The 14,443-nt window shown below is 46.5% G+C and overlaps 1 protein-coding gene across 3 annotated transcripts in view; it reads left to right on the forward strand.

Annotated features, from left to right (window-relative positions):
• Positions 1 to 855: 855 nt before the first annotated feature.
• Positions 856 to 14,443, forward strand: part of RASGEF1B (RasGEF domain family member 1B) — a 92,409-nt gene continuing 78,821 nt past the window's right edge. For 2 of the 3 annotated variants that reach the window (XR_015309365.1, XM_086962045.1), the window contains exon 1: positions 856 to 1,162. Coding sequence is in view for 1 of the 3 variants with exons in the window: in XM_086962045.1 (XP_086818171.1) it covers positions 962 to 1,162 (201 nt within the window). In the remaining 2 variants the exon portion in view is untranslated. The remainder of the gene's footprint in view (positions 1,163 to 14,443) is intronic. The other variant, XR_015309364.1, reaches the window with a different exon arrangement.

Consider the following 14,443-nt stretch of genomic DNA (forward strand, 5'->3'; position numbering starts at 1 on the left):
AAGTGGGATTAAAAAACTAAGGGGTCGCACAAAGGGGCGGGTAATTAAGGGCGTGGCTTTAAAACAGGTAAGCTAAAATTCTGTGCTTAGCATAGTGTGCCGCCCCTCAGGTATTTTGCTGCTTCTGTGTAATACAAGTAACATTACACCTACAAAAAGCCAGGCCTATTGGCTTTGTCAATGGTTGTTAGTTGCATAAAATAAATAAGCAACAACTATAGATTTGATCTATGTAATATTAAAAATGCTTCCGTTCTGAAATGATGAGACTATGAAAGAACTATCCCGAGTCTCTTTAAAGTTGCCTCACAGGCAGTGAGCAGTGCTGGAGAGTTGAGATGTTTGTTTTCATCCTGAGGGTGAGGGCAAAAATGGAGAGCCCGATAGGGACCCGTCTCAGCCCCTGCTCTTTAGAACTGCCCGTGCTGAGAGTTAGAAATGCCTCCAATAATTGTAAGGGGGCCACAAAAGCAAGCAACCATCCTGACGCATGTCAGTGGAAAGTTCAAGCTAGGCCAGCCTTGTGTCAAAGCTACCCTCTAGAACTGCTTCGAGTGACAACCCTGAAATGCAATCGTCCATGCGCACACTGGAAGGGTCGGGCTGGCCACATTTCTTTCGGAGGCTGGTTATAACTTTCTTATGGGAATGAAGTGGACAGGGAGAGTCTTTCGGGAACTCATAACAAATGGCCATATTTAGGCGCAGCGCTGCGCGGAGGGGCAAGGTCGGGAAGCAGGTGCGGTCACTGCAGAGGGGCGGCTGTGGGGGGAGGTGCTGGGGAGGGAGGGGGAGGTGCTGGGGAGGGAAAGGGAGGCGCTGGGGAGGGAGAGGGCGGGTGGGAGGCGGCTCCTCTCAGAAACACACACGCTGTCTGTGCGTGTAGCGGACAGAGCGAGGAAAGCCGAGTGCCAGCCGAGAGTGGTGCAGGCGCCGTGGACCTACCGAGAGGGGTGTGCGGATGGTGTACCGAGCTGTGCCCCTGACACACGGCCCGGGGCTCCTCCGGACTTACTACCGCAGGGGTCGGGTGGCTCCCGGCACTTCTGTGTGCGAGGCACTGGTTCCCAGGGAGGAAGGTTCTGAGAGCATCAGAACCGCCGCAGCACCGGGAGGAGGCGAGCGGTCTCCTGGAACGGGAGAGCCAGGATCACACACCCAGGTGAGTGAGCGCCGAGCACTGCTTTACCTCGCAGAGCAGCAAAACGAGACCTTCCGTGGTCCAGGGAACCCCGTGCTTCTCATCCTTGCTTTCCCACCTGCTGCGCCATAGGTAGTAACTCTGCTCGCCCTCCACCTCTTTGTGACGGGTGCTCGTTGTGGGAAGAAAAGGCACCAGTATATATGTAGTGAGTTGCATAGTGCTTAAGGCCTTTGACGAGGCGCTGAAGCGCTTTGCGGACGGCTAGGACGCTACTGCGTTGATGGTTTCAGGAGTCGCTGTACCCATAGCGGGTGGGATCATGGGTGCTGCGCATCCTTCTCAAGCGTCCCTGGCTATTGGACGGTCTGTAAAAGGGAAAGCACTGTCGCGTGTGAAACGCGATTAATAGATGCAAATGCAGTTTATTCTGTTTAAAAGCTGGATGTTTGTTAGAAAGTACACAGATCTTTGCCACACAATGTGAAAGGTCGATGTAGAAACAAATTATGGTATTCATGGTCTTATTGATGCAGTTTGCATGCATAATATATTTACACTGTATCATGTTTTAAAAATGTACATTGTAGAAGTACAAAGTATGCATTGAAGAAGATTTTACAGGGTTACCACACGCATGCCTCAGTAGGTGATGTGCTGCTGAGAGTATCAGCAGCCGCTTGCTGCCTGCTGTGTCGTTCTAGGCGCTTGCAGCTACTGCAAGTTCATTGTGTAGCAGAGTACTGAATAACTCACTGAGCCATACGGCTGGCTATAAGTAGTTGCAAAGCATCCGAGGGAAGGGGTGCTGGTAAGCGGCTTCTTGAGCACAACGGTCAGTGCTGCAGGCGGTGGTAGAATTGTGTGCTGTTTCCATTGCTACGCACAGGGTTGCACAGGTGTCCAGTTGTAGTGTGACGCTGACAGACAGCGAGCAGGAGATGTGGGAGAAGGGAATTCCATCAGGTCTGATACTTTTTACTCCTGTTTTAGTGCCTAATAAACCAGCTAGCACTGCGTGTGTTTAGTTTTAAGCCACTACTACAAAACAACTGTCATTAGAGCTCTTCAGTACACGCGTCCGTACTCAAGGCGCCACACTGACCCACGCCAGAATCTGGCCCACCACTGTCCAGACTCCAGCCCAAGCTCACCTCACCGACCACCACCCACAGTGACTCATCTCTAAACAGCCGGAGACGTAAACAAACACATATCAGCAGACCCATTCGGCTCGGTCACCCACTAGCCGGGGCGCCTAGATTCCGGGGGCGGCTAGATTCCGAAAGCGCCACGGAACTCCACAACCTGCAGTAAGCGTAGCGCTATTCACATAACAAAGGAATGCGGGGGGGGGGGGGGGGGGGGGGTCAGACAAGGTAAAGCCAGACAGGAAGTGAAAAGTGGAATATGTTGTGAGGTGTAATGCAATGCGTCAATTTAGTCCATGTCTGGCTTAGACGGCGACAAAATGCTGCGTAAGTGGCCTCATACTGTATCGCAGGGTGTTGTCGTGTTTGAATCCCAGAAACCTCTGGCGACCAGCGGCAACATGTGATCCTCGACGTTTATTTGTTTAATTCTAAATTTAGCCCCGGGTGACTATAGGGCAGATGCAGCGCTGAGGCCAGCTCCAAGAGATGCCTGCGCTGCTGACCACTGGGGACCTGGGAGGAGAGGGGGAGGGGCCGAGGGGGAGGGAGGGCCGTCTGCACTAAGCAGCCAGAGTTGGTGAATCACGCCCGCTGCACATTGTAAAGCAGGGGCTAGGGTGTCTGCTTTTCATTCTGAATCATAACAACAGAACTTCGCGGCGCTAGCCAGGGTGCGTGTGGGCTCACCCACATTTCTTATGTTTTAAAAATCTGAAATACAGCCACTTGTTTTGTTTGTTATTGGCGGGCGTTTTTTTGATCTTTATTGTGCAAGTAGCGGCGTCATGCGTTGCATTTTTTTGTTGTAAAGATAGATAGACATATGTGGGTTGGTGGCGTAAATGGAAGAGACGGCAAATCAAGTAAAGCTACCTGAGGAGTGGGAAATCGTAGGCTTCTCTCTGAACGCAGCAAAGGTGGGGTGGGGGGCGCTCAGCTGGGGGGCGAGCGGGTCTTCCCAGCCGGCCAGGCTTCGGATGAGAAGACCTACCCCCTATATATATGTACATTTCTTAACTCCAAATATACATACGTTGAAGATGTGTGTGTCTCAGTGCATAGATGAGGAGTTAAGAGTAGTAACTCTTTACTTTCCTGTGTATACCTATCTTCATGCTATTGTGGTAGTCAATATGCTAGTTACATTTTTATATGCCAGTATTTAAAATATGATCCTTCTGTAGAATACCCTCCTAGGTGGCAAATACGAGAAACGCAGGGCAAATGATGTCTTTGATGAAAGGGAGGGATGGGATGAGGGCTTCTGGACATATTTTACTCTACAGAATAGCGTTAGATTTCTAATATAGGGCAGGGTGGACACTTCCAAAGATTATGAAGGCAATGCGCTGCTCCACTGGCAGCCAATGGGGTTCACGCAGGTCAGTGCTTAATTTGTTGGGGAAAAAAGGGCAAGGGCCAGGGCCCTATCCAGGAGGCCATTGCAGTTTGTTCTACGCATTGCCCAGTATGTACTGCCAATGATAGTACCTACAAAGCTACTAACTATCACACTGCTACAAGTGTGACAATTCAGACTGATCGAGGCCTCCAGCGCTATAAGAATGGCTTGGATGGCAGATATTAGTTGCTTGTTATGTATATTAAATTAATAAAAAGTGTTTATTCTGCTCATCTCTAAATCACACAACGGTGCCCACATGGCATCAGTCATAAGTGCTGGTGTTGACAATTTAAGTGCTGGTGCCAAGCACCGGAAACCACCTGCTCAAGTTAAGCACTGACACAGGTGAACCTGAGTTGCGTATATCTGATGAGGGGAAAATAATCTTGAGTCCAGTCCTTAAGCCCAGGTTAAGAAATGACAAACCTGGAAGAGTAGTATTTCAAATGGAATGGAGCACCAGGAAAATATTTTGCTTTCAAATAATGTTTAAGACTCTGTATCTTAAAGTAGCAAATGTAATCCTTTTTACTCTTCTTTATCATAGACATGCATATACACATATCGTCCAGCTAACGCGTTTCGTTCAAAAAATATTTCTTGAGCTTCCTCAGGACTTGTTAGTATTAGCTTGAAATCAATGGCGAGCTTTAGGCTCAAGTTGCATTCCAAAATTGTTTGTAATCCTCATATACTCATGTTTTGGAATTCTTTGGTGACTCACCCATATGAGCCACCACTTTAAAGAGGATTAGGTCATTGGCACATGTGTCAAAATGAAGGCTGGTTGACGGAATGTGTGCAGTCAAATGCTGAACGAAGACACTAAGAACATGAGTGACAGGGGAAGCCCCAGGAAACATCATTCGAGGTGGACTTTGCATCAGAAGAGCTACAGGAAATGGGTAAGATTTGCAAATGTCCAGTGGGATATGATCTAATCCATGGAAGAGCTGAACTCAAAATTCCACTCTTGTTCAGTGATAGCAGCAAAATGGCCTACAGTGCATTAGGAGGTCGAATGCATAACTGTTGTAGGAGAATGATCACATTTTAATTAGCATTTAAGGAATATAGTTCATCCACAGTCTTATGTACCTTTCCTGCTTGTTCGAGTTTACAATTTTCTAGAGAAACATGGATCTTTGTACTTCACCAAGAGTTTCTTATGACCCTTTCAAACAAGTTTGAATATTGCTCCCATCATAACTCCATAAGCATGGTTCTGCATTCATCGTTTCTTCAGCTTAGCTTATTCAGCATTAAATGTGGGTGGTAGTTGGCGGTTCAAAGTCTTTTTTGTTTTGAGAGAGGAAATGCAGATTAAAGGTGTGTTTATAAAGTTAGGAATGGTAGGATAAAGCACAGACAGGTTGGCGGTCAAGCAATGGGGTGCATTCGACATCTAGCTGAAAGGCAAAAGCTGCAGAGACCTTTTTGAAAAACACTTTCAACTGCAAAGGGCCTCATGAACCATGAGTGAAACAAATGGAGGAAAATAAGATGTAGAAAAGAATGCGCCTCCTGTGTCATGAAGCATCTGCTCTAGGCCCAGAAGATGTAAATATGAGGCTGTCAAATTAGCTGAAAGACTGCCCATGCAGAGGTTAGAATCTCCTGACACAAGGTGAGGGTGGGTTCAAAAGGAATTTCAGCTGACTTCCTTGTAAAGGAAGATGTGTATCCCTGCCAGGGTATGCTGAGTGAATTGAAGCTTAATGATTTTAGGAGATTGGTACTTTGTGTCATTGAGTGTGGGATTCACCTCTAAAACAAACAACCCCAGATTTCTTCACCGTGATGGGAACATTATATCCCATTCTATGGCCATCTCAATTTTTCTACAACTGTTTATATCCTGGGTTTGCTCCAGGCCTTGAAGGTTCCTTACATCAACTTTCATTTGCATCTAATGCTGAGAGATGTACATCAAGTTTGCGCTTTTATCAGTATTTAGGGTAAGTGGAAATTATTTGCATAGGTGTGGAGCAGACATTATTAAATCTGCTTTGAAGACTTCTGGTTACTCCTCTTGTAGAGGGATTTCTTCGGTCATTCATCAAATATAGACAATTGGCTAGTGATGTCAGTCTAAAGATCAGTCTGCTCAGACCAGTCCACAGACACCCCCCCTCCCCCCCCCCCATTCTTCCCCATGGAAGAAAATATTCGACCCGAGTCCTCCAGCACAGGCCTCCATACACATAGCCAGGGCCGCTGGGATTACACAACAGAGGAGGGCCACGTTATGTGACCGGGTTGACTAAATTATACTGCAAGAAAAGGCAAATTATGCGGAACAATGCTCTACATTTTGTAATAGTATTACTTCATTATTTTATTTTGTAATTTTTACACATTAACTCTGTCTGGGCAAAGGTTTCGCCTAATTTATACCAGTTTAACACCCAAATACGGCGTAAGCAACTGAAAGGTGATCAGTTAACCTTTCTGAAGGGCCTTCCACTGCTCAGTAACCCATGTTGCCTCCTTTTTAAGTAACTTTTGATCCATTCGAGTTAGAAAAACTTTTTTTGTTAAGATCTGAAAATTATGTTGAAAATACCGTGGCCGCAGAATTGCATAACTCTAGTGTCCCTTGTCATAATACCGTACAAAGTTATCAGACACCTTGCAGTCTTCATGTAACCAGTGCTAACAATTATTAAACAAGTCCTGCTAACAATTATTAAACAGGTCCTCGCTAAGCAAACACAGCTGGGTGCGGAAACCTCGGTAACACGTGTAAAGGCAGCATAGACCCTGAAAGGCCTTGTGTGCCAAGTAAAATGATACAAGTGCGCTTTGCAAATGCTGATAACCTATTGCCGACATAGCTACTCCGTTTTGGGTGAGAAGTGGCTCAGTGGCCACGAAAAAGTAACCAGCTGTCTGGCGTTTTAACCCAGTCGTATACAGATAGGTGTGTGATCCTGGGCAAGTAGCCTCAATTCTTGTATCTGCAAAAAGCAGGGGGATTTAGAAATACTAGTACACACCATGAAGCATCCGTGTGCTCGTACACACATAAAGGAGACGTGTCCCCCTCTGCACCCCCCTCTTCCCCTTAGTCTCTACTGAGGCCCTAGGGGTGGTGTGTATACCTGGACAGGCTTTTGAAGTGAGCGCCTGGGTCGTCCCACTGAATTTTGCATCAAATACAGGTGCCACATTTATATAAATCTTTTTTTTTTTTAAATCAATTCTATGGTTCAAATGTGTGCCTAACCATCCCCCATGAGGCATCCTGACCATTTCAGTCCCGGACCCTGAATGCTGTGTTTTGAAGTGCTGCGTTTGCACCACCCGATTTCCCTAGACACACACAAGTTGCTTTATTCAGTATTAAAATATACACAATCTGAGTACATTTGGCGATCACTGCTCCGACCGAGATGGAACTTCCGGGTCTCATATTGAGATTGTACCTGTTGTTCTCGTTATCCTCGCAGGGAAGACTAAATAAACACTTGTGGGTTGTGGTAACACGCGCCTGTTGTTTACAGCGCCCTTAAACTGCAGGCCGCTATGATAGCTCTTTGGTCTGGGCATCCACCCAGAGTCTGGCCTTCAAATGTGAATTTATGCCGGGTGGAGACAGTCTCTTACAACATAGCTCGACAGAATGACTACCCTTGAGTTATGCAGCGATAAGACAATGGTTGAGGGCTAGAACCATTCAACGTGTGCTCTGTGCTGCTATGTAAATGGCCTGTGTTATTCAGACAAGTTTAGAGTATTTGGATATTGAAAATGGATGTAGTCTGGCTGATTTCACCTGTTGTCGCTTTTACAAATTACCCCAATCTCGTCCTCCCCACGGGGATTGTTAATTCCCTCAAATACCTTCTTGTAGCTGATCTGCATCTCGGTTGCTTTAAAAGGCGGGAGGGAGGCCTCCTCTCGTCTGAGGTACTCCTGGGAGCACTGTTATCAGGTGTCGGTCTATATTCTGATTTCTCTGGCAGGGGTTCGAGTCTGCAGCGCTAGCCTCGGATGAAGTTGTTTATTTCTCAGGCAGAGCTCTGCCGTAGTCGACGTGGAGATATGATTGTATTGGCTGGTCGATTACCAGGCTGGGAAGCAGTTTAGTATCCTCTGAGGCGGAGAGATTTCCTTCAGAGATTGAGGAGTGTGGATAACCGTACCGTACCGTAGATACTGGCAGCACTGACGTACCGAGGCTGCAGTGGGCACCAGTGCATGCAAGGAAATGGGCCCTCCCCTCTCGTTCATTGATTTGTGAGTAAAACACGTCTGCTAACTGGTTTAGCGGGCTCCTCTCTCCTTCTGCTTCCTGTGCCACTGCACCTGCTGCACTGTTAACAGCTCCGCCGCTAGTTGGCAGTGGAACTAAGGGGCATATTATCAAGAACGGTGTTAAAATGATCGCCGCTTTAGCGGCAGGAAACTACCTAAAGCAGCGATAATGGGCTTGATAATATGCCCTTGAGAATTCCAATAGAAGGCCATGTTAACACCAGAACATGGGCTTCTATGGTAATTCTCCAGGGCATATTATCAAGCCCATTATCACCGCTTTAGGCAGCTTCCTGCCGCTAAAGCCCCGATCATTTTAACGCCGTTCTTGATAATATGCCCCTAAGTGCGCTGGTTGCGCGATGACGCCTTTGACGTAGGTAGTGTGCCTGGGCCCTAAGGCAAGTGAGGAAATTGCCCCCTTTATCCCCAGCTAGGCAGTAAAAGATAAGGAGTGTAACAAGCCCCTGCTGCGCGGGGAGGTGTGTGTGGAGGGAGGGGGAGGAGGGGGGGGGGGGGGCTGCCAGGACCTCCAACGCTTCAGGGGACCCTAGATAATGAATGTCGTGAGGCACAGGAGAATCGAGGCCCTCGGCGCATTCTGCAGAATGTGTGTGTGTGGGGGGCACCATTGCTTTAGTTTACGCCACTGATTTGGGTTCGGCGTGACCCTCCCCCCGTTGGCTCTCGTCGACGCACCTGCGGCACTATTGACAGCCCTCTCCCCTGCCACAGATGTTGAATGGTTTAGTTGATACATCTGACGTGCAGGCGATGCCCACCCCCTGCCGTGAAGTAGCAGTTCCCGCATCTTTGCCCTTATCGATTTGGAACATATGTTAGGGAAACCCTCTCCCGTAGGGAATTACATCGGCCTGGGAGTTTGGGAATGCAGAGATGTGTTCTGAATGAAAACATAATGCAGTGATGTCAGAGTGACTCCATCTGTGGGGTGTGTCTCGGCGGCTTTAATGACGTGTTGGCTGATGCTGGCTTGCTGAAGGCGTCCGGGCATCAGGGACACTTCGAGAGTTTCCAGTGGCCTCCCAACAGATGCTTTTGGTTACACTGAGTTCTGAGCGGCTTCCTGTGTTTACTACAGCCTGCCTTCCAGAAACACTTCTACTTTCAGCGTGGTGTTATTTAAGCCCTGATGTACATCCTCGACGCACACTGTGCTTTTCAATGTCAACCCAAAAGGCTTTGTTTTATGTTTATGCATAGCACCATGCCCTTTATATAGCGTTTGCAGCTTCGGAGCGCTGTAATACCTTATTTACTGGTGTTTAGATTGTCAAACAAGGAGGTTTTGAAAAGCTTAATCGGCTTTTCCCACAGTTATCCCACTGAGCTGTCTGCTGAGAATATGGTGTGCACCCATTTAAGATGGATCATTTTACCCAGAGCGTCTTTTTCACACCAACCGTTGGAAAATACTTGAGAAGAAAATCCGAGCCCTCGCTTTAACGCATGTGACGGTTAGCCTGGATGGGAATTTTTTTGGGATTTTGGAACATAACGTTCTTGGTTTAAAAAGTTAAACAGGGTTACGAATGCCAGCAAAGCCTGCATTACACAAGGGAGTTTGGTAACTTGCGAGATCTGAAAACAGCCCACATGCCTTGGTGTCACCCCTGGAGAAGGAGGGTCCAGAGAAATTAGGTCTGTGCATGGAAAGGTTTAAACATATTCAGCTCCCAGCTCCACTGCCTATGTTGTGATGAGCCCCTGATATACCTCCATGGACAAGAGTCACATCTTCTTCCGCGTTTGCTTTTGTAGAGCAGTGTATGATCCAAAAAGTTGCCTGTTGTTATTTCCTTGTTGTATTAATGATTGATTTGGGAGCGGGGAAGTGTGCAAACACTAGGCTTGGAAGATAAGCACTCGGTAAATGATCAGCCTTCTTTTTCTGTATTTAGCAAAGGAATGTGCCTTAAATGCACTTTTTTTGTACAATGGTTGAGGCTAGGAACGCGCCCTGTTTCGTTCTAAGTGAATCCTGTTTTTTTTTGTAAAGCTTGGAACATTTTCCTTTCTTTCGCTCTTTAGAACGCAAGGTTTGCAGTGTGCAGCGCTAACCTGGGAGTTGTGTATTTTTTGTTGAACGTGACCAGGCCAGTTTAGTGACGCTCCAGTGTACACTTGTTCACAACTGTGTTACACTATGTAGCACTGTGCGGGTGGCCCTGAACATTTAACAACAAAAACTGATCATGCTGAAGGCATTACTAATGGTGAGTTTAGTGAATATCATGCACAAAAAACTGTAATGGGAATGCTTGCAACATTGCCATGTAGGGTACAGGACATGTATCCTGCAAGCGGCGTTGCTTCACTTTTATTTTTTCAGCTGTGCTGTTGGTAGAGAGGGTCAAACTTCTGCTGTTCATTCTGTCTCTTTACAAAAAAAGTAGTCTTTCCCAAATAGTAGACGTTTTATCTGCGTGGGGAATGAGTCCAGACATATTTCTACTGGCCAGGCTTATTCACTGACTTACATGTTTCGCCCCATTTGCTTGCAAGTCCTAGGCCTGTGTCTGGATACCCACATCATTTAGTTTTCCTATGCTTGTGAGGCCCAAAGAGGCTAAGGCATGCCTGCTGGTATGTTTGTTCCACATTGTGTGGAAAGTGACCGGCCAAGTAAGCCAGCATTACACTTTTTTTTTTGCGAATCTGATGGATATGCATATGGTTTGTCTTTCTGTAATGGTACAAGGGAGAGCAAAAAGTGTTAGGCATGCAGTATAGAGTTTATTAATGTAGCAGCATGTAACATAACGTTGCAAGCATTCCGTCATATATTTTTAGGTCTAGCTTTAGCTGTATCACCAGCCTCCTGTTTTCCTAAACTTTCCTAATGAACATATATGCATAAATGCATACATACAGGAACTTTCAGTCAGCCCTCCTTATTTATTAGTCTGTCCAAGTGTCATTCACCTTTTGCTTCTGCCCAACACAGCTTACGTCATGGGCAGTGGGTCCGCTCACTTTACCCATTGACTGCCCTGCGGGTGACTGCATTTTGTCTCACACATGTGCACAGCTGCTTGAAAAGGGTAGCACTTAAGTGCCAGTGCTGATATGCCTGGACTGCTGGGTCACTCCTCTATCTTTTATATTTTTTTAATTATGTTGCTGAATTTTTTTTGCGTATTCCATATTTTTGCAAAAATACCGGGTTTGCTAGCCAAGGCCCTCTCTGTTGCTTTTGCAAAGATAGTTTGTTACAAAAGATGCGCGTGGAAGCCGATCTTGACGGATATTGCACAAGGTAAAGTTTTCTGGATTGTTGAAAAACATATTTCTGACTAAGAAGCAACAAAGCTACTGTTAAGAGTTTGTAATTTCTGGGATTGAACTTTCAGCCTGGTTTGTGATTGTAGACAAACACCTAAGGCAAAATGATACCCCTTCAAAACAATTAGAGTGTCTAAAATTTCTCTTGTACTGGCCACCTCACAGATATAGAAATGCCTTGGGCTGAACGGAGCCACTGACTGGCCCTTGATAAAAGTTTGAAAAGGGAAAATGTGTATGTATCCGTTAGGAATATAGGGTTGCCTTGTGTCGTACATTACACATACAGACTCACTAATGTGCAAAATTGAGATGTCAGCTGACGTTTACTTTTAATGTTTGAGCTGTTTCTAAACAGCCACAGGCTGGGTGGCTCCGCTTCCAAGCAATACTGTGATCCCTTCTTCCTGATTGAAGAATCTGGACACGTTGCACTTCCAGTGGTCGGTTTAGAGGCGACAACGCAGGCTTTCATGACGGCCACGTGCCTCAAATACTTTTACAGTTATTTTTTAAATGAACAAGCCTTGCTTTCATTTTTGAGCATGATCACAAGTGCATTCATAACGCACGACCTATCAGCTGGGGCTGTTTTCTATTTCTCGATGCATAGATGAGAAATTCTGAGCTGCTGCCGAGTGTGGAGTTGGTGCTTTGATGAAGGTAGATTTTCTATTCACTTAATAGTACATATATGAAAAAAGCCAGGTTTCTGCCTCTATGTGCTTTGGCATGCATGTTTCGTCACTAGGTGCAGTGGGCAAAAGGGCCTGCATCTGGATACCCACATCACTTAGATTTGCAGTTTGTGAACACTGTGCCCATAGATTCCAACTGCTTATCACTACCTAGATGCAAAGAGGCTAGGACTATGTTATTTGCTTTGCATAGCAAGGGATGTGGCATAGCAGTCCAGCCAGGACAGCTCCTTGTTTGAGTTGCACTGGTGGGTATGCCTGTTGTTGCCACTCTCCTGTAAAGGAATATGGACGAACAAAACATATGTGATACAATACAGCACAGGGGAAATAAAAACAGCAACTTTTTAACAGAAAAGTTGACAGCATCACAATTGCAGCATACGGTAAGAGGTGAACAACCTCTGAGACCGGCACCTCTAACCATTTTTTACAGCTTTTTCCCTTCTGACTCCTCTCCTGGTAATCATGAGGAGCTATAAATGGGCTCCACAATCGCAGCCTTCCTGTGTCCCCAGAGAGTGTTCAGGAAAGTGCTGCCTACTCTTCTGGTGAATTTTGTCAGTGTGGGTGAGGGAGATGGGAGGAGGGGGTTTCAGAGGACTGTGGCGCCTTATGTATCAGCTGAACTCTTATGTTCTTCATCTCCTCAAGAGTTGCTCTATCTATTGTTGGGCTGCCGTCCGCGTCTCCTGTTTCCCATTGGTGCCAGCCACCTGCTCTTGGGGTTCTGCATCTACCGCCTTCTGAACCTCTTGAGGCACTCTTTGTGAGGTTTGTGTTCCTTAAGGTTCTGCGTCAGTTGGCCATTACTTTATAAAAGTTGTTGGGGGAGAGAGGTTCCCCGAATTGTGTTCTCCCTTATCTCAATGGTGATTAACAAGTTGGGCAGTCAGTTCCCTGCAAAGGTCCCCTTCAAGAGGAATTTGGAGAAGAAAACCACTCTGCCTACTTTCTACCTAATCCAGTATTTAGGAGGAACAAACTCTTCTTACTCTTGACGTGCACAGGGTGATTGCAGTTGGCCTGTGCAGGTGGGTGATTTTGCTTTTGTGATTCCCTCTGTGTCAACTTTGGATCTGCTTAGAAGGGACTTTAACCTTCACTACCTTTTCGCAGCAGGTGAGTCCATATGGTTCATAGTACTGAATTCCCTTCCTGCGTTCAGCAGAAAACCCCAGGAGTCTTTTGGGCTGATGGACAGCAAGTCTTCTTCTTTGATATCCGAAGGGCCCGCCCCTGGGACTTGCCTTCGATGTTCTCCAATCCTTATAGGTGGGTGGGGCAGGAGAGTTGCATTTGGCTCTAATGTGTTTGCTTTGGTCGCCTTGGGCCGATAGTGTGCTACTTTTCTTTCATACAATATTTTGGGCCTGTGGTGTTTCTTGAGCTGTTGGCATGTTCACTGAGAGGTGTTGACTTAGTACATCATCTTGATGTGGAAGGGGACGAGGAAGTGGCTCCAGGAGGTAATGGCGGAATTCCTTGCTGGAAATTTTCACTGCTCCTGGGCCATCTTCCTCATCAGGAGAAGTGTGGCTCAATGGTTAGAGCGGCAGACCCTGATGCAGAGGTCTGGCCCCGGACCAGGGTTCAATTCCCGCCTCAGCAGGACTTGGGCTCAATTTCCTCGGACATGATAATTCTCGCCTCGGTGCCTATTCTAATCATGGGTCCCACTCTGCAACTCTGGGCAATAGCTTGCTTAATCTCCATGATGGTCCCAACAGCGCTGGGATGCCTGGCTTCACCTTGGGGGTGCCCAGGAGTGGACATTTCACAGGGAAAAGCCAGAAAGGGTCCCACAGCGGTATGCGTACAGCGCCAGTGCGCTTTACAAGTACAAATTCATTTCATTTCATAAGCCTTCCCTCATGCTCAGTTTCTTCCTTCATTCTGACTGATCGGTTGGTTGCCTTGTATGTTACATGTGGAGGACATTTGTTTCCCCTCCTTGAATGACTGGGGAGGATTTACTACTTCATGTGTCTTTTTACTATTTTTTATGAATTAATGACGAATGATGCCTGTCTGTGAGGTAGTTCACCTCATAATTGAAGGAATGGAATGAGTGAGGTGGCCTCGGGGGTAATGAAGATTACTGCAATGTAATTGGGCGATTTACACATGTTAGTAGGATGAGCAGGGAAGCTGATCTGAAAGGTATTTTATAAGGTAAAGCTTTGACATGTGTGTATAAATATGTTTCTAATCGCATCGGGCAAGTGACTACGCTAATTTTGAGAACTTTGTCATTCCTGAGGGCGAGCTTTTATGTTTCTGCATGGTGAGGGTCAGTGATGAACGGTAGAGTGATGGACCCTCTGAACAAATGGTGCAGTGCTTCCAAAATGTTACTAATGCCGCAGGCCCCAATTTTCCATAGACCTTAAGCTGAGCTGGGCCAGGTAGGACCTTGACAAATATTTGCGATAGAGTTGAGAATTTAAGAGCTCCAGATTCTACCGAACTGAACGTT

Source organism: Lissotriton vulgaris, chromosome 3_1 (genome assembly GCF_964263255.1).
Source record: "Lissotriton vulgaris chromosome 3_1, aLisVul1.2, whole genome shotgun sequence".
Classification (NCBI taxonomy): Eukaryota; Metazoa; Chordata; class Amphibia; order Caudata; family Salamandridae; genus Lissotriton; species Lissotriton vulgaris.